Source organism: Camponotus floridanus, unplaced genomic scaffold (assembly GCF_003227725.1).
Source record: "Camponotus floridanus strain SB8 unplaced genomic scaffold, Cflo_v7.5 scaffold15, whole genome shotgun sequence".
NCBI lineage: Eukaryota > Metazoa > Arthropoda > Insecta > Hymenoptera > Formicidae > Camponotus > Camponotus floridanus.
This window is the reverse complement of record NW_020229270.1, coordinates 534,311-557,513: the sequence shown is the minus strand read 5'-3', so window position 1 is coordinate 557,513 and position 23,203 is coordinate 534,311. Positions and strand designations below refer to the sequence as shown.

General features: G+C 33.7%; 3 protein-coding genes across 6 annotated transcripts; 1 reads left to right on the top strand and 2 right to left on the bottom strand.

The window, feature by feature from the left end:
* Positions 1-1,053: 1,053 nt before the first annotated feature.
* On the bottom strand, positions 1,054-16,711 carry LOC105250470 (protein bark beetle). Its single transcript, XM_025406593.1, has 27 exons — positions 16,370-16,711; positions 12,770-12,939; positions 12,511-12,704; positions 12,201-12,375; positions 11,832-12,001; positions 11,489-11,727; positions 11,148-11,397; positions 10,643-11,028; positions 9,876-10,528; positions 9,344-9,803; positions 8,781-9,171; positions 7,751-8,181; positions 7,419-7,664; positions 6,383-7,323; positions 5,812-6,287; positions 5,423-5,619; positions 4,952-5,350; positions 4,612-4,889; positions 4,286-4,539; positions 3,972-4,183; positions 3,742-3,866; positions 3,447-3,677; positions 3,160-3,285; positions 2,817-3,075; positions 2,418-2,619; positions 2,065-2,312; positions 1,054-1,863 (listed from the first exon to the last, which is right to left on the bottom strand). The coding sequence occupies exons 1-27, from the start codon at positions 16,709-16,711 to the stop codon at positions 1,054-1,056; spliced, it is 8,865 nt and encodes a 2,954-aa protein (XP_025262378.1).
* Positions 16,710-18,956, bottom strand: LOC112637266. Its single transcript, XM_025406567.1, has 3 exons — positions 18,780-18,956; positions 18,199-18,724; positions 16,710-17,243 (listed from the first exon to the last, which is right to left on the bottom strand). The coding sequence occupies exons 1-3, from the start codon at positions 18,954-18,956 to the stop codon at positions 17,116-17,118; spliced, it is 831 nt and encodes a 276-aa protein (XP_025262352.1). The 3' UTR covers positions 16,710-17,115.
* A 1,350-nt stretch (positions 18,957-20,306) lies between these two features.
* Positions 20,307-23,017, top strand: LOC105250471 (nuclear pore complex protein Nup50). Of its 4 annotated transcripts, none has more exons than XM_011256581.3 (5): positions 20,307-20,380; positions 20,872-21,042; positions 21,113-22,101; positions 22,174-22,323; positions 22,444-23,014. In XM_011256581.3, the coding sequence occupies exons 2-5, from the start codon at positions 20,887-20,889 to the stop codon at positions 22,748-22,750; spliced, it is 1,602 nt and encodes a 533-aa protein (XP_011254883.1). In that variant the 5' UTR covers positions 20,307-20,380; positions 20,872-20,886; the 3' UTR covers positions 22,751-23,014. The 4 variants fall into 4 exon arrangements, with proteins under 4 accessions (XP_011254883.1, XP_011254884.1, XP_011254885.1 ...); XM_011256582.3 differs by having other exon boundaries at positions 20,366-20,537; XM_011256583.3 differs by lacking the exon at positions 20,307-20,380 and adding an exon at positions 20,637-20,730.
* Positions 23,018-23,203: the final 186 nt, after the last annotated feature.

Below are 23,203 nucleotides of genomic sequence, written 5' to 3'. Positions count from 1 at the left end.
TATATCGAGTTTTTATGATAGAAATTTTTCAACAATATATATGATATAGATATATAATAGATATATAGTAGAAATTTTTTAACAATATATGGCATCAGATAAATTCTAAAATTTTCTTAATTTCTTAAATCTTTTAGTATTGCTAAAATTTCCAAAGTTTACACTTAAAACAAAATAAATATATATTCAGATATTAGAAAGAAGAGTGAAAGCGAAAACTTTCAAAAACAAAAACGTACATGAACTTTTAATAATATAGAAATGCGAAACATAAAATTTGCAAATCGTAAAACATAGTAAGTACATTAAAATATAAAAATAAAGTATCTTGGCCAATCATTGTGCAATATTATATATAAAAGTATCTCCCATGCTAAAAGTGCTGTAAATATGCGATGAGAATACGATTGATTTTAATCGTGTTACCGAAACATTTGCTTCTTTAAAGACAAATGTGCCGATAAAAGTAAATTCAGCATACAGGCCATAGATTTCATCGAAAATCTTAAATATAATATGTTTACATGTGTCATTCATTTCAAGCGCAAATTCGGTGGATTTGTTAAAAAATCGTATAATTACTATATCAATTTAATATTTTATAATTATCGCAACATGTTAATGTATATGTAACAGATTACGACTTAATAAGGAGTTTTCTGAAAGACTAAGTCTTTTCTTTAGTTCCCAGACTGTACATATCCCTAACAGAATTCTCTTATAATTTAAAGACATCTTTAAAATGTCTTTTCTTGTATTGTTTGGGTTATTATATCTAACGAGTCAACATTGTGTATGCATTATTATTACATCACTGTTTGTCGGTCCATTCTCATTCACTACATGCAGCAACAGCAGGATTTATATATATTGTGCGTAGATACCAATGATTTTAATTCATTGCTCATTAGCACAAGCATGTTGCTATGAATGATTTAACATATTTGATTGTGCGTTAACTGGCAGTGTCCGTTGTTAAACAGAGACATTTGGCACACGTTGTGCACCCAAATTGCATACAATGCTGGTCTATATATATTAACGCTAGAGCAATTACATCGCCGTTTCCAATGGTTGACTTTTGCTTCGCGCGGTCGCTGACAGTTGCGTAAGTTCTGTGGGCTCGTTGATTAAAAATGCATCTAGATTGGTCTCGAGCAGAGCCTCGCTCTTGGAACGCAATGGCTTCTCCTCTCCCGTGTCAAAGTTAGTCTCCAGCAGTGCTTCACTTCTAGGCCTACTCTCAGTCTCATAGTGGTATGGATGTGGCGGTATCGGCGGTTGAAAGTCCGACGAATATTCTGGAACAAGCTCGGATGCTTGACTCGGCGTTAATGTGGCCATGTCGTAAGCACGTTTCGAATCATATTCCACGGAATCGTAGGCCTCGATGTTGCGTTTCAGTTCACTCATCGAATCAGTGAGCGCAAGACTGGACTGTAACGGCAGTGTAGATGTGTTGTTGAGATACGATGAGCTTTCGTTGTTACCATGATCCACTGTTGGACTTCCGTCGGTCAAGGTCGACTGTACATTCGGTTGCGATGGCCAGTTAGAAGCGGCGGCAGCTGCAGTATCCCCAGTCGTGAAAGTAGAATGATTGCGGAAGCCCTCGTTGCGATACGCTAAATCGAAAACCGGATTGTCGACAGTCTGTGCCGGGCCATACTTGTGCGCCGTGTTCTTGAAGTCACTCGTACTCGGTGAGTATCGCGGATTATGAGCTTCATATACATCGTAACTCTGATTATCTTCTATTGAAGAATTTAGTTGAGACTTGTCCATTGAATCCAGACTGCCACCGTTCAACATACGCTTATAATCAAGCGATTTCGAGTTCAATGTATCCGTGGAATGTTTACTCTGAAACATATAGTATATATATTATTTAAAAAATTGTATCAATTTCTTTTAAACTTAGGAACATAGACTTTAGACTAGTTGCGCCGAATCTATTAAATCGTAAAATTTAATTATATTTAACTTTTATGAAAATTCGTGGATTTAATCTTCATCACATGTTCAAAAGTTATATGCAAAACATAATGCGATTCATATTTTTACCGCGATAGGTTTCCGTCGATAGGCAAGTTCCGTGAAGCCAGATGTGGAACCAATCGATCGTAGGGAGTGCAGAGATTGTCTGATGGAATTACGTCGCTCTAATCTCTCAAGTTTACGCTTCTTTGATTTGGATACCCATAGTGCGATAGCAGCAGTCAACAGAGCAAATGCAATACAAACAGCTCCCAAGACGCCAATTGCTATGATATCTTTTCTCCACGATAGAGGATCAATATTGACTCTAGGATCTATTAAAATTCGAAAGATAATTTTTTTTATAATCTTTTTTTAAATTAATATAATTTATTTTAATATTATATATATTTTATCCACTACTATGATATTTTACATACCGATCTCGCAAATGAACGGATTAGGTTGCGCACAATGATCAATTTCAATAGTCTGATAGGTGAATACTGTACATTGATCCACACGTTCCAACTGCTGCACCCAAACACGCTCCGAATAATCAAATCGTTCTTGTTGTTTGCGCGCGAATTTCCAGAGTTCCAGATAATCCCCCATAATAAAGGGCATTGATGCGTTTGACGACTTTTAAAAACAAAATAATTAAAAATATATATGTGAAGAAAATGTAATATTCAAGAAATTCCAACAAAAAGACGTGGTACTTTATGTTGAAAAAAATTTTTTAAATATGTGTGTGTGTGTGTGTGTGTGTGTGTGTGTGTGTGTATGTGTGTGTTACGTATAGATACGTATAGATACGAACAGGATTATTTACTTACTCTGCAAAATTCTCGTGCGCTATAAAAATCCATAAGCGCGCCGATTAATATGTAACATGTATCACCGACGAGATCCCACCCAGGCGGACATTTACCGCTTAATACAGATTTATTGTTCATATGGAAGGGTTGATAATCGACCTGCAGTAGCTCGGGCAAGTCTCCATGATCTCTGATACGTCCCGCCACCGCCAAAGTCTCGTTGTAGCCCCACCAATTGTACTGCGCGTCTATGTGAGCTCTCCATATTTCTAGTTGCCTAAAACGATTTACATTTATAAAGAGAACCTTTACTTTAATTTTGCTGAATAGTGTAGTATATTTTAATTTTATTATGATTTACTGAGATCTATTTGTCGTGAGCATCTCGTAATCGTTGTCAGGATTAAAGAACACATTATCGATGTATTGTTGTCCGGGAGTACCGGCAACGATAGTGCTACGGCCTTCGCGATCCACTGCATAATTTCTAAAATGTTATAAATAATTTATTATTTCGACAGTCTGTGATAATCTTCTACAAATTACTTCTACATTATTAAATGTCTTTGTATATTTAAACAATTCTTTTCAAAGATAAAGAAATACAAAGCAAAAATTATAAAAAAAAAAAGAAAATCTATTACTTACTTGTAAAAGCCATTGTGAGATGTGCTTTGATAAATAGGCAAACGAACTCTTTCGAATCCCGAAATCTCCAATAAATGCATACCAAGGTTTGCGTGTAAATAATTTAGTGTCATATTGCTGACTACTTGCTTCAAAACAATGTTATTGTCATAGGGAGCATGATTTTTGTTAAAGTAATTCCTGAATATAGTCACTTCTTGATAAGGACTACTCTGACGACCCTCAATGTATCTGAAAGTTCCGTAGTATTATTCCTCTCTCGTCTTCGCACTAGAAAATTATCATATATACTTACAATGCTGGTTTATTAAAGTTCTCTGTAAAAAGATTATTGTGAATCCATCCCTTGAGGGATGTGGCCGAACCTCTTGAATCGGCACGAATAGAAAGACCACCTTGATTCCGCTGTACCAGATTATTCTAAAATATAAATTTAAAAAATTTAAATTTGAAATTTTATCATATTTTGAGTAAACTAAAAGGAAAATAAGTATGTGTATGATATTTTTTCCATTTCAAACTTACTCTAAAATAAAGTGATTGCGTGTTTTGAACATCAAACCATAGGGCGGATTTACATGTGGAAAAGTTGCCATATAACTTTTCGCAATTATTTATAAACTGATTACGCTCGAGCGTCATTATAGCATTCACCTCGCCGGCACTTGCGTATTTTATGGCGCCCTCGCGACAATTCGATATCACAGAATAAGAAACGTTGTGCTGCACATCGCGATCTGACAATTACAAAAATAAATCAGCAAATAAAAAAAATATAGAGGGACATAAACGTATAGTGTATAATGTAAAATATTGAATGATTAAGATTATATACTTACTAAAACCAATGGCGGATATTGGAAGAGTCACGATTTCCGCGATAAATCCGTGTACACTACTAGCGCCATTAGCGAAGAGCCGTATACTAAGACTGGAAGTCTTTGTTCTAAAGAATTTCTTTTCATCGGGAGCATTAACTTCCAAGTGGCCAATCTTTTTGGAAGTAACATTGTAAATGTCTCCGTCGTATAAAGTTATAGCATCGGCATGGCCTGGCTTTCCAGTGGAGTTGAAAAGATTGAATTGTAAAAGTCTGTGAAACAGAGAAATATTTGCTTATTCTTTTGGAAAATCGTTTTTGCAGACACGGAAAAGCTTTACGCACCTAAATCCAAATGGTTTGGCTCTATAAGTACTACGGAAGATTTTCACGCAATTCACAGGATAATTATCGTATTTATAATAGACGATCACACGCTCTTCGATTGTGATTTCTTTAGCGGTGTCGCATATGTCGACTATACTGAATAAATAATAAGGAATATTAAGATCCTTAATAGGGGTAAACGAACTCTCGTCCGCTTCGCGGCCCTCTCCCGTCAAAGATAATATATTCACGCCATTTCCGAGGACATTAGTAATCGTATTAAATAATAATTCCATCTAAAAAAATAAATAAATAAGTAAATAAATGAGTTATTGTTTGTAAATATTTACGCTCATACCGTGTGTGTAGGAGATACAATATTGATGCCATGATAAGCGCTGCAATCTATATTAACGTGCATTATAGCTGGAGACTTCATGATAGACTGTATGGCATATGATCTTTCGAAATGTAAAATTCCAGCACCGGTTATATTGATGTGCTTGAGAATCGATTCCACGCGTCTTACAGTCTCATGAGTGTCGATGTTGTGGATACGATGCTCGTATAGATGATGTTCAAATTCACTGTTTGTGATGCGTATTCCGCCCCAATAATCGTACGCGTCATCCAAGTTTCTCTCGCCGCAGTGCAGAAAAATAAAATGTCCGTTCCACGAACATTCATGACGATGACCATACAATTGACCGTTCAATCTGATCTGGCAATCTTCTAGACTCTGCTCTTTTCCAGAACACTGCAAATGTTTTTAAAGTTAAAAAAATTGTTTTCTAAAATGGAGAACACAAAATGAAGAAATGAGTCGTACTTGCAGCGGTTCAGGCCAGGACCAGACACGCGTTAAGGATCCAGGGTGAAGTTCATATCTACGATCATGCGACACATAGACGTTGAGGCTATCATAACCGAGTTGTCGACATGCCACTTGGGCATTTCGCTCAGTAAATCGTTCATCGCATATAGGGATCCACTGAAGAGTCGTTCTATTGAAATATTCCAAAAATCCTACAAGAAAAAAAATATACTTGTAATGCAACTAAAAAAGTAATAAAATACTGCAAAATATCGTTAAAATTAGATTTAGAGAAAATTAATAAAAAAGATAAAAATAGATAAGCGAGAATATATTAGACCAGTATATTAAACAAAATGTTAGGCTTCTTTTGAAAATCGAAACATTAATATTTTTCGGCTCACCTTCATTGTACAATGAAGAGCAATGTCCATCTTTGCATAAACGGATCGTTTCATCAGACACTGAACCAAGATTGGTGGAACTCTTCATCGGCGCTAACTTGATAAACGTGGAATTTACGCTTGCGTTTATTCGTTTCATCGGTTTCATAATGATTTCATGGCTGGGTGCTCCGACGGCTTTTAGCGTTCCAAGAACGAGGATTCCAACGTTAGGAGCGAATTCCATCACGACGTCGGGATAGATGTGCAATGTGGCTTCCGGCATAATCGTGATGTCGGAACGTATTACGTAAGGCTCGGGTCTCGCATGCAATGAGAGACTTTCTCTTATACGACCACCCAAATTGTCTAAATCAATATTTTCATTTATATGCCAGGATGCAGAAACAGAGCTGTCGAATGAGTCGCGCATCAAGTACGGCCGATAATTAGCCACAGCATGATCATTCCAATCATCGAAATCGAAAATTTTTTGTCTGTGAAAAAAAGTATATAAGTCTCGTTATTGAGTACATTTCTTGAAGTACAACTCGCATAGAAATCATAAATGGATCTAAATATATGAAATTACCTGATAATAGTATTATTATCAGTGCCCCACCAATTTTCCTTGACATTTATTTCGTTGTCAATTTTCGCTGTTCTAATACCCGCTAATAATTCATAATCCAGTGAATTCTCACCGAAGAGATTTTTGTTAATTAGTACTTTCTGTATGCCGTGAAAGCCGACGACGTAACTAGGATCGTCGAATGTTTGACGTGGTCCCATGCCGACGAAGTCATACGTGTTTCGTTTAATCTCATTGTAATAGAAACGCGCATCGACATCGCCAAGAATCTCGGACTGACTGTTCACACGGAATTCGACCATGTAAGCGCCGCTGTTACCATCGATACGATTATTATCGATTCTGATCTTCTTTTCCATTCCGCGCACGGTTATAAGACCGGTCTTGCAGCGATTGCTATCGAAATGATTGTAAGATATATTCAAATGCGCGAAATGACCGTCTATCACAAAGCCGAACTGTTCGTTGTTGCGCCAGGTATTATTGCCAAAGTACAAGGAGTGCGTAAAATTCTCGTTATACTGCCAAACATCTGGCAGCAACACTTCAAATCCACCGCCGCGATTCCTTTCGATGGTGCTGTCCTGCATTATCCAATGGAAGAGATTGTTGGAGTGCCTTGCGTCACGACTGAACTGATATATCGCTTTACCGTTGTCCGTAATCAAACTGTCATTTATGTGGATCGAAATTTCAGACAAATTAGAGTGAAAGATATTCCAATGAGGTGAATACACATATACGGCTTCTTCTTGATTGTGTGATATCTCACATCCGATCAAACGAATAGTCTCGTTCGCCTTTCGGAGAAAGTGATCTCCAATTTCGTTCAAATATCGATTGTAGTAAAACGCAAGTAAGCCCTTTTTATTACTCTTAATTTTCGTTTTCGTGATAATCAATGAAGGAATAGGACCGCTGACTATTTTATTGCGTATATTCTATAAATTATTATTATTATATAACAATTATTATTATTGTATTAAGATTAATACCTCGATATTTTTGTAAATATAATATTCGCATTCATACATACTTGTGCTGGAGACAAGAGTGATGTAACAGCCATGACAGTGCCACCGAGAGCATTCTCACCGCTCTGATATTCTAAATTTACTATATAGGAGCTAGATGAGACGGGGAAAACACTTAGATCCCGTTTTACATGCCAACTTATTTGATTATTATTAAGGTATTGTGAGTCGTATAGTATGATTTGTTCAGTGCTTCGATTCTCTATTGGATTTAGTAATTGAATACCAATGACGTAGCCGGGAGTACACTATAAATTGATGAAAAAATTATAATTAACTGATCATATATCTATATGTATATAAAAGTATTTTGCATAAGAAAAAAGAAACTTACTTTAATATTTATGGTTCGACGAATAGATTCGTGAACGTTTATTTTAGTCGTTATAATGTATTTGGTTTCTCCGTTAGCGAGTTCGATATTTTTATCCGTTTCCGGTAAGATTATGGGATTATATGGTGAGTCGATCATGTCCGGAACGCGTAGAAACCATCCCGCAAATTCTCTTTGTTGAACCGCCGATAGAGCAGGATTATGCCTTATTCCCGCGACTTTGTTACTCTCGATTCGCGAATTAATTATTCGCACGCCCAATTGTTTGAAACTGATACCGCTTCCGCCATTTTGAGAGAAGTCGCTGTTTGTTACAATATTTATGGCGTCCGCTGAATATATGTCGGAATATAAAACTCCCAATCCATCTTGCAGATTGTTGACAAGCTTGACACCATCCAATGAATGCCGTGCAAAATCGATTTGTAAAGCTGTTAAAAAAATATCAGTCATCAAAATTTATTAATTACACATACATAATTAAATGTACATACACATAAATATACATACAGATCTATTTTATAATATTTTAGCATGATTTTTACAAAAGAAGTTAAATTGAAAAAATTTAATAAACCAATAGATACTTTAAAAATTTCTGCCGGAAATACAGAATATTCAATATAAAAATCTTCCAATAGACATATTATTATTTTGTAATCAATATATTTATTTTGATTACATTTGATTATTTTATTTTTTCAATAATGTTAAACTCGAATTTAATTAGTTTAATTAAAATTTTTTGAATTAAATTTAAAAAATTTTAAACATGGCATAAATTCTGTAATTTTAACGAAATTAATGAAATATATCTTAAAATTTATTACTTAGAATAAAAAATCATAAATATTTTTATTACTTAATTTTTTGATAATTTTTTTGCTATAGTATATTTTGATTTACAAGTTTCATTCTGTACATATACCTATATAAAATCTCTAATATTTAATTTTTTAATTATTATTAACAAAAGAATTATGAATTATATATATAAATTTTATATATATAAATTATATATATAAATTACCTGGCTTAAATGAATTTGTTTTATAATCTAACAAGCCTGCCTTTTCGATTGTTACGTATTGCAAGTCACATCTTTGAGCCAACGGTCCCAATCTCAGACCCGCCCACGCCACTTCCAAACATCTAACACCGACATCGTTCGAATGAGTACACGAATTTTCGAAATCTTGCTCTTTTTCCGCTCGACATTTCGTTATATCATTGTCATTCTCAGTGCATTGAACGTTGCTGAGAAGTATATCCTCATTAATTCCCGCGTTTGGTATTTGCGATCGCTCCATAAACCAATTTTCATAATCTAGAATAAAGCCTAATTGGTGGCAAACGAGCGCCGCATCCAGAATCGTCCATCCATAGTTGCAAACAGTTCCCCATTTATTTCCGATTTTTACCTTTAAGAAAAGATATGTATAAAAAATATACATGTAATTACACATAGAATTTGCATATTTTTTAAATTTCTCAATATTTATAAAGATTTAATAAAGATTTAATAAGTTTAATTATAAATTTGTTAATATCAATGCAAATATTTGTGTTAAAAATATGCTTTAAATGTGTTACTTGTAATCTTCCTTCGAGATTCGTCTTGCCACCGAGAAGTCTTACTGGTACGGACTCTACTTCATCAATTGGACTCATATCTTCTTCCATCATAAGAGTTTCGTTGTTTGGTAATATAGCGAGCTCTTCTTTCAAAGTAAATAAGATATCGCTAGGTCTTTTTCCGCGCGCATCGAATTTGCCAGCTACCATTATTCCAATGGACGGTGGAAAGCGTAATGTAACGCCCGGTTGTAATATTAACTTGCCGCCTGGTCTTACATTAATATCACGCTCGACAATGTATTCTCCGGATCTTAATTGCTCGTTGCCGTCAACCTCACCACCGACTAGATTCGTGCCAGGTGTGACAAATTGTGGTACAAATGTCGGATTTGGGATTATGGTATTCGCGTTAGGGTTACTGCTGTGCAGCAAATAAGGCAGATACTCAATCTTAGCAAGATTGTATCTGTCTTTCCTAAATAAATAAAAATTATAATTATATCTCGTGCTATATTACAATTTGTACAGTAATAAGAAAGTAACATACCTATGGAATAATCGATCAAATATTTTCTTCTCCTCTCCAGATCCCAACCAATTGTAAGTACAGTTGATAACTTTGCTCTGATCTTCCAAGTGGGAACCAATTTCGTAACGCGATTCGAGATTGTGCAAAATGTTGCGGTAAACTTCGACATTGCTCGAAGATACAACAATAACAGCGGCTACTCTCGAACGCGGTATCAATTTGACATTCGATATATTACCATTGTCGAACAATTCTCTGACATAATTATCACGCAAGAAATTTCTCGTAAATAATACATTTTGAACATCGCTGTAAGGTGATAAACCGACGCTAACTACAAAGGTGCCCCGATTATTATAGAATTCATTATGTCGAATTATAATCTTCGCGGGTAAAACATTAAATTCTTCATAAAGAGGATTTCTTATTAGAATCCCGCCGCCCGCTTGTTCTCTGAAGTGATTGTATTCTATAGTAGCGTCGAGATTAAGCGCTGGACTTAGCTTAATGCCCAATTTTGCATTTTTTATGAACGAGTTGTATCCGATCTGCAGCCTCATTAAACCATTGTCTTTCCTCCAACTAGATTCCACTTGTAGTGCCGTCTCGAGACTGGTATTGAACCAATTGCCTGTTACATTTACATACGAGTTTCCGGTGGAATTGCCGATCTGTTGTCAAGAAAATATCAATGTTGACTTATCATAAATATCAAGATATACAAAATCAAACAAAATACATATAATCGTATAAAACATTCATACATGCTTTATATTTGCACTTACCAGAACACCAATATCCTTATTACTGAATATCTGCGAATATTCGACTACGGTCGACTGATTGAAGTACACATATTCGGTAGAGGAGCTGTCATTTAACCATATCGCGAAACCGAAACCGCGATTGGACGATATACTGCTATGTGATACATTACGATTGCCGCCTGTAACAGTGATATTAACGCCATCTCCTTGATTGAAAGCAATACGACTGTCGGTGATGTTGACATCCATTGCACCACCTAATACATGCACACCGGCCACATGCTTATTATTTGATATTGAAGTCTCATGAATGTGTAAGGCGGATCTAATCTTCTCTACGGCAATACCGCGACCGTTATTATCCGCTATCGAACTGCCAGTAACATTAAGATCATATGTTTTTTCTGCGAAAAAAGGAAAATATTAAATTATATAATATCTTAAATATTAAATATCTTTTATCAGTATAATTTAAAAAAAGATTTACGTTATTTAAGATAGCGCATAAATTCCCTTGACTTACTGTAACCCGATGATAATCGCACAAACACGATAGTATTAGTTCGAGGCTCAGCTATAAAATTTATGAAGAGATTCTGACGCGTCGAAGTCACACTTTGCGGTAATGTTCCATTTCTGACTTTAACTCTAGCCAAGAGTTTTTCCACTCCGTTTATACCATCATATACTTCCACAATGGCGCTGTCATTTCTATCAGTTTTCATTTGCAAAAAATGCATTGTCAGAACATGACCCGGTATCGTGAAGATGTGCTGCATAATATTAATAATATCGTTTTATTGTTGAGATTTCATGCGAAGAATAATGTTACTTTTACTGATAATGATTAAATATAATGCTCACTTGTGGACATCGTTTCACATTGGGCGCATATTTATTCTGTTCCATGGATATAGTGACAGGAAAAGTTTGACTAGCCGTCATAGGGAAGGTACACAGATCAAATACGTCGGTACGATCTAACTTGTCGTCCGGTCGTTCGTCCGAGTGCACATATTTTATTCCATCCGCTCCATTTTCAAGTATATCACAATCATTGATATTCGTCATACCGGATGAGCTATTTACATAAATTCCGTAACCTATAACAATAAGTGTATAATACATAATATATATTATTCAATATGACATTTTCAGAAAAAATACAAAATATAATAATACATAACAAATGATAAGAGTTGTGTACCTTTATTATATTGCATGGTACAATTGTTTATCACGACGGGTGCATCTGGGGAAGTAACATTGATACCCGTGAAGGCTGAATGAAGAATAGAAATTGACTCCATTATCGGTGGTACCCCTTCTACATGAATTGCCGATGTTATATTGTATTCTCTGCCAGTTCCAGCATATCTATCGGATCAAATTTTTATATATTTTATACAAAATTGTAGTTGCCATATATCTGTGAGAAAATTAATAAAAGACGCATATCGCAGATATATGTGAGGAGTCGTATCCTCTGACAAGAGATATATATGAATTAAAGAGAGATGTATATTTTATACATATCGCATAAATATTCGTCGATATTTCGTTTAAAAATACTCACTCAATTACTGTATTCCGTAAAATAGATTTCGATTGACGCACATAAAGTGTATTCTCTTGGATAAGTGCTTTGTCATATAATGCATTCTCGAATCGTATCCCTCGCCAATGTTTAATCGCCTTAGTCGTACCATCGTGACGAGGTAGGCAAGAGATTCCCAGGTCTGGATGATAGTCTAAAATTGAATTCAACTTTCACTAATGGATTCTTGACACGATAAATTCTATCGTTTATTTAACAATTAAAATAACACGCATCGTATAATCTTCATCACGAAATTATTCTGGAAAGAAATATATTTGCAACTCACCGCAAACACCGGCGCCCAATTGTCTTTCCGACCAACGTTCGCAGTTCGTCAGCGAAAACTCGGTACCACGACATCCTGGTTCCTCGTAAAGAAGACGCGGCTTGGAAGGCCATTGTCTGTCGAGCCACGACCACCATTGTCCGCCTTGATAGCCGAGCTCTCGACAAGCTGTCTCCAAATCTGCACGAGTCCAACTGCGATAAAATTTACATAAAATATCTACATTGTTGTCGTGACGTTACGTTTCTTGATTACATACTTTCGCGAATTTGTGCAAACGGAACGCCAGCTGCCCCGATGAAAAAGCTGCAGTCTACCTGCTAATGGACTCGGTCCGTCGACAAGGCGTATCAAAGGTGGAGTTTGAAGAGCTGGAGCTTGTGTTTCCACTTCCGCAGCGGTCAGGAGAATCGGCGCGTGTGCCTCACCCTTTTAACATATAAATGTCATTTATAATTATTATAAAAAGATAAATCTTCTATCACTATTATATCACCATTATAATTTACAGATCGCTTTAAAACAAAACTTTCGAAGATAGAATCAGCAATTGTAATAAAAAAATTCTATTTTTTCTAATTTTTATTTTTCAATTTTTGTATTTTAATTACATCGTTATATTACGTATCTAATACATCAGAAAAAATAAATAAAGGAAATTCAATATTTCAAATCACAGGATTTTTAAAATTCTTATGACACGTTATTAATATAATAATGAAAAACCTAAATGTAGACTTGCTAAAAGCTTGATTATACATGGTCATTTGACAGAATCGATAGTATCATTGATACCATTAACTGATAACGAGATTGAAGTCATATCCCTTCGTTATCAGTGAAGTTTTACAAACACGTAAAGATGGATAGAGCGCAAATATAAAAGAATATGATTCATAATTATGTTGTAGATATATCATTTGGAATTTTCACACAGTGATTTAAGTATGACATTCAATTTAATGTTTGTTTTTAACTTTCTTTTTGAGTTTGTTATATGTATAAATTGTATGTTAATCAATTACCCAAATAATAATTAATTATTTTTAATTATTTAATTATTATTAATCTGTATAAGATAATATATCCAATAATAAATTTTGTTTTATTATATAAAAGCTATAAAACAATATTAAAAGAATGCTTTCCTCTTCTCTTTTCTGTGTCTTGAAAGTAATGATATATATTATGTTTTTAAAATATGCGTAATTTTATTTCTCTCTATAAATGATATAATCTATTTTTTCGTATATGTATTAATTTTATATCTTTTATTCCCCTGATATCAATTCATTTTCAAACGTCGTCATAACTATCGATTATCTTATACATGTTATGGATTATCTTATACATGTTATTATTGTTGACATATCATTAGAGTTTCTAATAATAACGAGGTACGATCTTACGAGGTATTTTATAAAAATAAAAAATAATTGTCATTGAAACACTGGTAGTAATATCAAATCTCATTAGGACAGATGCCATTAAACATTAAAGTGTTTGATAATTGATAATACGATCGTAAACAATTCTTTTTTTAGAATATTTTCTAAAAAAATTTCGATTCTATTTAAAATATTCCATATTTAAACTCTGTCGAAATATGTTATAATTTTTTTTATAAATATATAATATAAATTAAACAGAGAAAAATATATTTTTTACACATAAACACGCACTGTGTCTAGCTATTAAAATTGCAATATTATGTATTATCTTCATATCAAAGTATAATATTAATCGCCAATATCGTCAATAAGTTACGTAAATATTCATTTATAATTATATATCCATGATAGCAGTAAAATATTTTTTTTGCTTTATGTAATAATAATCAAACTAGAAGATGTTTTAAAAAGATATCATGCTATAATTCAATTCTATAAATGTAACCGTGAAAGAATGCAAAACTACAGATGTATGACAGGAAAGAGATCCCTTTTCACACAAAGAGCAGAGGCCTCCGATTAACCGGAAATGCTACAAACACGCGAACATCGTTGCGTTATTGGTATATATAATAAAATAGTATTCATGTTTGTCTACGTATTAATGCTTACTACAGGTATTATTTTGTTGCTATTTTAATTGTAAGTTACACTGACAATTTTAAAAGAGGAGAAGGGCATACACGCAATCAATTCTATAGAAACAGGCACATAACACGTTGTAAAAATTGATTAAAAATATTTAAAATAAAAAAATTAATCATTTTAAAATATATTAAATATGCAATGTTTGAAATCAAGTAATAGAAAAAAATGTTGAAACGTCATCAGTAAAATAATCTAGAGCTTCAAAATAAATCATTTTCTAAAATTACTAACATTAAAAGGAACAGAAATATATGTTCTCAGTTTTACGAAATAATAATTCACATAATGTATATTTACAGAGATAAGAACGGATATGCAGCGATTATTCATGGGTGAATAATCACTTGCTGATTTATCGCTTATTCTATTTAGAAGACTATCACACTGATGCGATTGCAGATGTGGTGTATCATTAATAGAGGCGATTAAATGTCCTGGAAGAGGAAGGAACAAGTTGTTCTAATCTCTGTAAATGGATATCTCTTATCCGCACGTTTCTGCCGGTGTCGGAAGAGCTAGTTATAGAAAGCACTAATCGAGTGATTAAGAACAGACGGCTGTCTCAGGCGATTTAACGAGAGTAATTTAAATGCTTCAAATAAATAAAAATAAAGACAGACGGTGCTCGCGAGCGTTGCAAGTGAAACGCACTCTTGGAATCATATCAGTTGTCTTTATTTAACATTATATTAAACAATATAAATAAAGATAAAATGATTCCATGAACATTGCAAACGTCAAGTGGAGCGTGCCTTATGTGATGCGTCTCAGGTCGGCGGTTCTTGCTCCCGCACGATTAACTTATGACCTCACATAATCCTCTTAAAAGCTCAACGGAGTGCCAAGACCTTCGGCATCGCTCTTGGCACCAATCAAACGGCGTAAGTGAAATTCTTCGTTTGTAAAAGTTAATATAAACGCGGGACTTAGTTAAAAAAAGAACGGAAAATTAGTAAAAAAAAAAAGAAAATTTTATATTTGGGAAAAGAATTTAATGTCAAACACTCGACAGTATCGAAATTTTTCTGGAATTGCAATTCATGAGATTTCCTGAGAACGCGATTTATCTTTGAAAGAATCGGTCTTTTTCCTATATATGTGTAATAACACGTGCACAGTTACGCTAGTTACGTTGCAATGAGTCATGTTCATTCAATGTTAAAATGCACACGCATCGATATTCTTCGTAAATCTCTAAAGATGTTTTCTATAATTATGCACATTGGTATGTTCTATACGTATAAAATTAAAGTCATCTGATACTTCTATATCATATTATATCGTTCTATTTGGATTCCTTTTTAATTAATTTGATATTTAAAATTATATGCATTATATGATATAAATATGATATAAAAGATAATATAATACATCAAAGAAAATATATATAAAAATATATAAAAATTTAATAAAATTCTTGGATAGATAAAATCAAATCTCAAATTACTTATTTCGACAGAGAATTTTTAACGAAATTTTTTAATATATTTATTCTAAAGGAATTTCAAAAATTTGCTTAAGTACAGACAGTTTTAACAAGAATGTTATCTTAATGTCAAATTTCTTTATTAATTTATCTCTTGATCATTATCGTATTATTTATGTCAAGAGAGACATATTTGATATTAAAGCTACACAATTGAGAACAAAGTTGAAGATCTTGACAGATAATTACTTTTGTTCTCGAGAACCATTCTGACTTTCTCCAGGAAAGCGTACTCTCTACTTGGTTTTTTTTAGAAATTCTATTGTTGATTTACCTTAGCACTTATGATGCCACGGATAGTGATGCCGACCATGGGACCGAAGCGAATTTCCACACCAGGTTCTACGACGAGCTTGCCATCTTTCTCGATGAATAGATCCTCGCGCAACAAATAAGGACTCTTCGATAACAGCAATATCCTCTCACCATGAACAACGCTGCCACCGTGCAGCTCGTGTAGACCGTTGTTGTTATTTATTATACTAGTGTTTACCAGCGTAGTTGGTTCCGTGTAGTAGATTGATGTTGGCTCATATCTGTCATCTAATCGGGCTCCGGTGGTTAAAACGGCCAAAATCGGCAACAAAATGCATAACCGGGGCATTTTTCGGCGCATATTTTTATTGTCAAGTGGTTCGATTCATCGATGTATATATCGTTAAATAGAATTACGAGAAAGACGGAATCAACCGCTCACTCCGTTGTCCTTTATCCGCTGGTGAATGGAAACGCTACACTCTCGAAGTTTAACGTTTGAACGAAACTAGAGTCTTTATAATGTTTCTAGATAAAAATTCATCGCGCAATTTCTCGATATTACACATAAAAATGAACACATATTCCAATTAAGCGTTATATGAACATTTTATACACAATACGATCTCTCTGACGTGCACTCATGTCGATAAAGCTTTTGGTTCACGAGAATCATTCACTTATCACCGACTAATCCTTGATGTGTCATTCGCCAATCTGTATACGTTAGACATCTCTACTCCTCATGCGTAATAAGTTATACTTTCACTGATTGTATGAATTTAGACACAGGCTGTGGGTATAATTATTTATATAAAGAAATGCTTGATGCTCGCTCGTATCTTCGTGATGAGTAAAATAATTGTATACACATAATATTCGGCAGCTTCTCCCTAAAAATAATTAGTGAACTTTAATAAATTTAAAAAAAGAAAGAACTTAATATAAAAATGCATAATTAAATATTGCATAAAATTGAAACATCTAATGAGCTATTTTATCATAGAACTTTCTATTTTTCTTTTGATAAATAAAAAAAATTGATCAAAACTTGATATCCAGATATCCATATATACATATATATATATATTATTATAAAAATATATTTCATATATATAATAATTCTATAAATTAATCCTTTAATTTTAGTATAGATATATATTCTTAAATCTATTAAATTAAAGATAATCTTTAATAGAGTTAGAATCAATTTCTTTTTATAGTGATAATTCAATATAATATTATTTTTAATAATTCTTCAACTTTGGTATTGAATATATTGGATATTTTGATAAATCTAAACTTCAAATTTTATAAAAATCAATTTAAAATTAAATAAAAACAAAAATTTTATTATTTATTTTTATCCTTAGGATTCTAAATTTCTTTTTTAAGTGCTTATATATAATTCGATTATTTTATAGATTTCTTATATCTTTCTATTTGAGCAAAATTTAATAAGAAAGAATTAAATAAATAAAATAAATAAAATAAATAAAAAAATAAAAATAACCGTTACAAAGATTCTATTTTAGATTCTATTTTACTTTGTTAATTTATCATTATTCTCTACGTCTACATCTATCGTTGTTATTCCTCGCGCGAAGAATCGCACAACACAATGAATCATCTTTGCATTTTAAATACGAGAGAGAAGAGAAACATTCTCTTCCTGGAACGTTGGCTCTTTTAAATTATCGCGAGTCTCGATCATCATTGTTCACCTTATATTATATATCCGTTAATGAACGTTCCTCGTACGCACGTATATGAATGCGTGGTGCGAAAAATCGCGACGCGATCGAAGAACAAGGGATGAGGTGGAAAATCATCTTCCGCGACACTTACCGATCCTATCCTCGGTCGCTCCCGGACGCGGATAGGGTTCGAATTCGAGCGGTAACACTTCCTGCTTTTTCACGCATGAGGAACAACGAGCTGCACGGCTGCCGCCGTTATTCGCGCTCTGCTTGACGAAGGCCTCCTTGTTCTTCACGTAGATCGCAGCGGCCGATCGTCGCTCGGCGCCTGTCCTCCTCCCTCCTGCGACCTTTATCCGGGAAACTTCTTTCGAAATCGAGTACCGCTCGATCGACGCAACGATCCTACGCGCTCCGCTTCTTCTCCCCGCGTCGATCGCTGCCAACGACGCCGATCGATCGATCGCCTCAAGTCGCGGATCCGTTAAATCCTGGCTGGTCGCGGCGACGCGATGCCATCGTCGATCATCGGCGAGAGAGATCGGTCCTTGCCTGCATCCGGGTGATTTCGTCGAACCGTGGGCGCGGTTTTCGTCACTTTGCTCGTCAGTTCGCCCCGTCGTGATCGCTCCTTGCGCAACTTGTCGCCGTCCCGTGTAAAGGTACCTCGACCACTACCGCGATCACCATGGTACGCGCTGACTGGTAGCGCGCTGACGCTACACCTACTACGACCGAGCTGTAGTATGAGTCACGTGATGCACCCGAGCATGGTACGTCACGCGGCTTGTGAAACAGGTGAGTCGCTATACCTACTGGGTGTCCCAGAAGCAGCCTCGTGCTCCTTTTTTCTCCTGTAATTTCTTCGATCACTCTAGCTTGGATTCTGATCGATTCTTGAAACATCTGCAATCATTTTTTCATAGTAAATAATTGATGGATATCTCGAAAAACTTTGATTTTTCATGAGGGAAAATAGGTGAGAAGGTCGTATTTTTCTTCAGTATATATTTACATCAGTGGAATTTTAATTTAGAAAGCTTAGAATTGGTAAATATTATAATATTAAAAATTGGAAAGGGACGGAATAAACGATAATCTTTTCGTCTTTATTACGAAAAGTTACTTTTAAGTTAGTTTTGATCGAGGAAAGCGATTAAGAGAACATCCGATGATTTTGCAGCACCTTATATATGTACAAGGTATTCCACCTAACTTGACATATAAATATCTCGCTTGTTTTTAATATGAAAAAAATAAAGCAGAATACCTGTTTGAAAAGGACAAATATTATAATAAACAATTTTTCTCAAATTCAAATTTTTTTAGACTTCAAGATCATTGATATTTTTTTTTAATTATGAGATTAATTATTTTATTATCGTACTACATATGATAAATGAAATCAGAACCAATCCAATAACTTATGGTAGAATGATCTTTCAGTTATTTTATAAATCTTAGATATATCTATAAAAAAAGAAATGCATCTATAATTTTTTTTATATCTTTTTTACTATTATTTATAACTTAAACTTTACTTATATTGTAATAAAAATTTGATTTTGATTTAATATTGATTATTATATCTCTTATAAATACAATATCATAAATATTATATTATTATATTAATATTTAAATATAATATTAATAAATGTAATATTAATATTATATTAATAAATTATAATATTACATAGAATTTTATATTGTATTATTAATAGAGAGAGTTTTGAAAAACTGTTAAAAGACTCACTCTAACCTGATTCTTACCTTTAAACATGATATATATTACAAGAAATATGGCTGCCTTTCATGTTTTGATTGTAACTTGAGCTGATTGTTTGTCCAAAAGTTTTCTATCAATTAGCCATCAACTTAATTATCAAAATAGCAATTATCACATGACATAACATAAAATCTTGCCAAGAGCTTTATTATAGACCGTATTTATATTTAATTCTTTAAAATTACCTCAAGTAGTATATTCCAATATACTCAATATCCTCAAATATTAAGCCAATCACAGAGCTGTATTAGCATCTCAAGAAAATCTTAAAATAAGAACAAACTATATAAATATTGGCCATAGAGTGTCTACATACGTCATACATATGATATTCTCTGTCGGACGTGCTGATTGGCTATCATTGCAAGAAACTTTCAAAACCCTAGAAATTCTCTATCCGATAACCAATCGGTATGTCAGACAAACTCGACAAGTGTGTAATAGCATCTTGATTAAAACAAGCACTGTTCCATTCTATTGCCGTGCGCAGGACATCGAGTGAAAACGTTTGTCCCGGCAAACGTTTCAATTTCTCCAATTTTAGGTAAGTGCAATAAAAATCAATATCGCCATTTTCCGTAATCGCAAAGTTATGTAGTGACCCGTACGTATCGTTTGCGATCTTCGTACGATTGCTGAGGCAATAAAATTGTTTGCGTTGTTGCCCCGAGACGCCCGCCAAGAAAGCTTCAGCTGACGAGGTGTGTATCATGTAAAAAAATTTACCGGGTGGTGATATCACTACATTGCTGTGACATAACCTAATTTTGCAAAAGTTTTTCTTTTACTCCAGTTTTACAAGAAATAAGAATTTATAATTGATAATAATTCTGAAAAAGACTCGTTTAAGATGTTACTCTTAAGTGTCTAATCTACAGCAGGACAATTTTATGTGTATGTCTTCTGTCTTTGAACAAAAATATTGAATATAATATTATTGTGCATATAAAATTTAATTATATTATGAAACGTTAAAATTTCTCTTGTTTATACAAGTAACAATGTACTTTATTGTAATGTAATTTTTTTTTTCAGAAAACACTGACAAAAATGGCAAGTAAACGGGCTGCAACAACAGAATTGAATCATGATAACTGGAACGAAGAGAATGAACCAGAAGATGCTGGTACATTTGCGAAAGCAACAAGCGAAACACTTGAAAAGAGAATTATAAAGACAGCAAGACGTAATCTTCCACCGAGGGATGTAAGTATATGTTTCAATTATTTTGTATCGATTATATTTCTTTATTACTATTCTGTTTAACCTATTTTAGGGCGCTATGAAAAGCGCATTTGGAACATTTACAGGTTTCAAAACTACGCCAGCAACCAGTTCGTCTCCGTTTGGTTTTTTAGCTAATATAAGTGTTACTTCTACTATGACTACTTCTGCTACATCAACAACTACTGTAAATACAAGCAGTAGAAATATCGCAAGCAATGGTTCTAAAATTCCCGAAAACGATGCGAAAACGAATCAAATGGAAGACACAATTAAAACACAAACACTGTCGAGTACCAGTTCAAGCAAAACAATTTTGACCAAGCAAAATGAAAAGACAAAGCGCCGTTCGTCAGATTATTATGCGAAGTTAAAGGGTTTGAACGAGAGCGTCGCTACGTGGATAAAAACTCATGTAGATGCAAATCCATTTTGTATATTAACACCTATATTTAAGGATTATGAGAAATATCTGAAGGAGATTACATCGAAAGAAGAGAGCATCAAAATACAAACACCGCATCCTCCGCAACATGTAACACAGGCTGCAGAAAAGGATCAAAAGGATACAAATGACCAAAAGGATACAAAAGAAAGTGCAGAAAAAAAACTTGATACTTCCTCATTTGGTACTTCAAATGCGAATACAAAATCTGCTTCAACTACAGCAACAGAATGGAAGCCTGAAAAGTCGATATTTTCCAATATTGCTGCAAATACAAAATCGATATTTGGTAATACAGAACAGAAAACGGAAAGTCCTAAGTCTGTATTCGGTAATGCGGATGTAACTCCTGATAAAGGTAGATCTATTTTTGGAAACATAGAGTCGAATGTTGGTAAGAATATATTTGGTAATGCAAATGTGGAAAGTAATCCCTTTTTACACAAATCCTCTGCCGTTACGGAAGGAGACAAGGCGGATGAAGAAGATACAACATCCAATACAAAGTCTGTTGCACCTACTTTTCCAATTTCCACTTTTAGTTTTGGACAAAGTTCTACTACCAACAATGTTACTGCTGGGTTTAGCTTTGGAAGGTAATTTGTTCATTAATTTTGCTTATAACTTTTTTATTTGAGATGTAAACGTATTTTTTAATGATTTTACAGTGCAAAGCCATTTTCGTTTGCCCCTCAGGCAGTGAAACCACAAGAATCGGAGGATAATACAGATAATGAAAATAAAGATGAAGAAGCTGAAGAACCACCAAAACCAGATTTTAAACCGATAACCGAAGAAGGTGCTGTTTATGAACAACGGTATGTCAATTTTTGCATTGTAATCAGTTGTTAACATCATACAGTTTTAAAAATAGGATTATATAATCTTTTTTTTATTGTAATAAATGAATTAATGATCCAATGTTATCTTTTTTATAGATGTAAAGTCTATATAAAGAAAAATGACAACTATAGTGAAAGAGGTGTTGGGACGTTATATTTGAAACCAACACCGAATGGAAAGACGCAATTGATAGTACGTGCCGACACGGCTTTGGGTAACTTATTACTCAATACTTTATTGACTCAAAGTATTCCCATCAAACGTATGAACAAGAACACAATAATGTTAGTCTGTCTACCTATGCCAGACTCTTCACCACCACCAGTCGCAATGTTATTAAGAGTAAAAACTAGTGAGGTCGGAGATGAACTATTTGAAACATTGAATAAACATAAAAAATAGAAAATTAAATAAATAAATGTGGATCGAAAAAAATGTTTTTTTGACGTTATCATGCTAACAATGAATTATCCTAATTCATACATAACAGAAAATTTGTTTATTAATCAATAAGATTTGTTCATCAACATTGTTCATCATTCCATAAAATAAAATTTGTAAATGTAAATTGTGCATAAGAAAAATAATACTTGAACATGATAATCGCCAATAATTGCAAGTAAACAAAGAGATTTTATGATGAAAAAATATATATTGTTTCCAATTCTGTCTTACAGATATTGTAAAAAAATGTAATTAACATATATATCTTCTTAATAGACTCTGTTTCTAATAAGAGATATAATTTAATTATTTCTGAAAGAATGTCTCTATACTTAAGTACTATTTGGAATGATTGTTGCTAATATAATGTAATAATACATTGAACATATATGTACATAGTAGAAACACAAG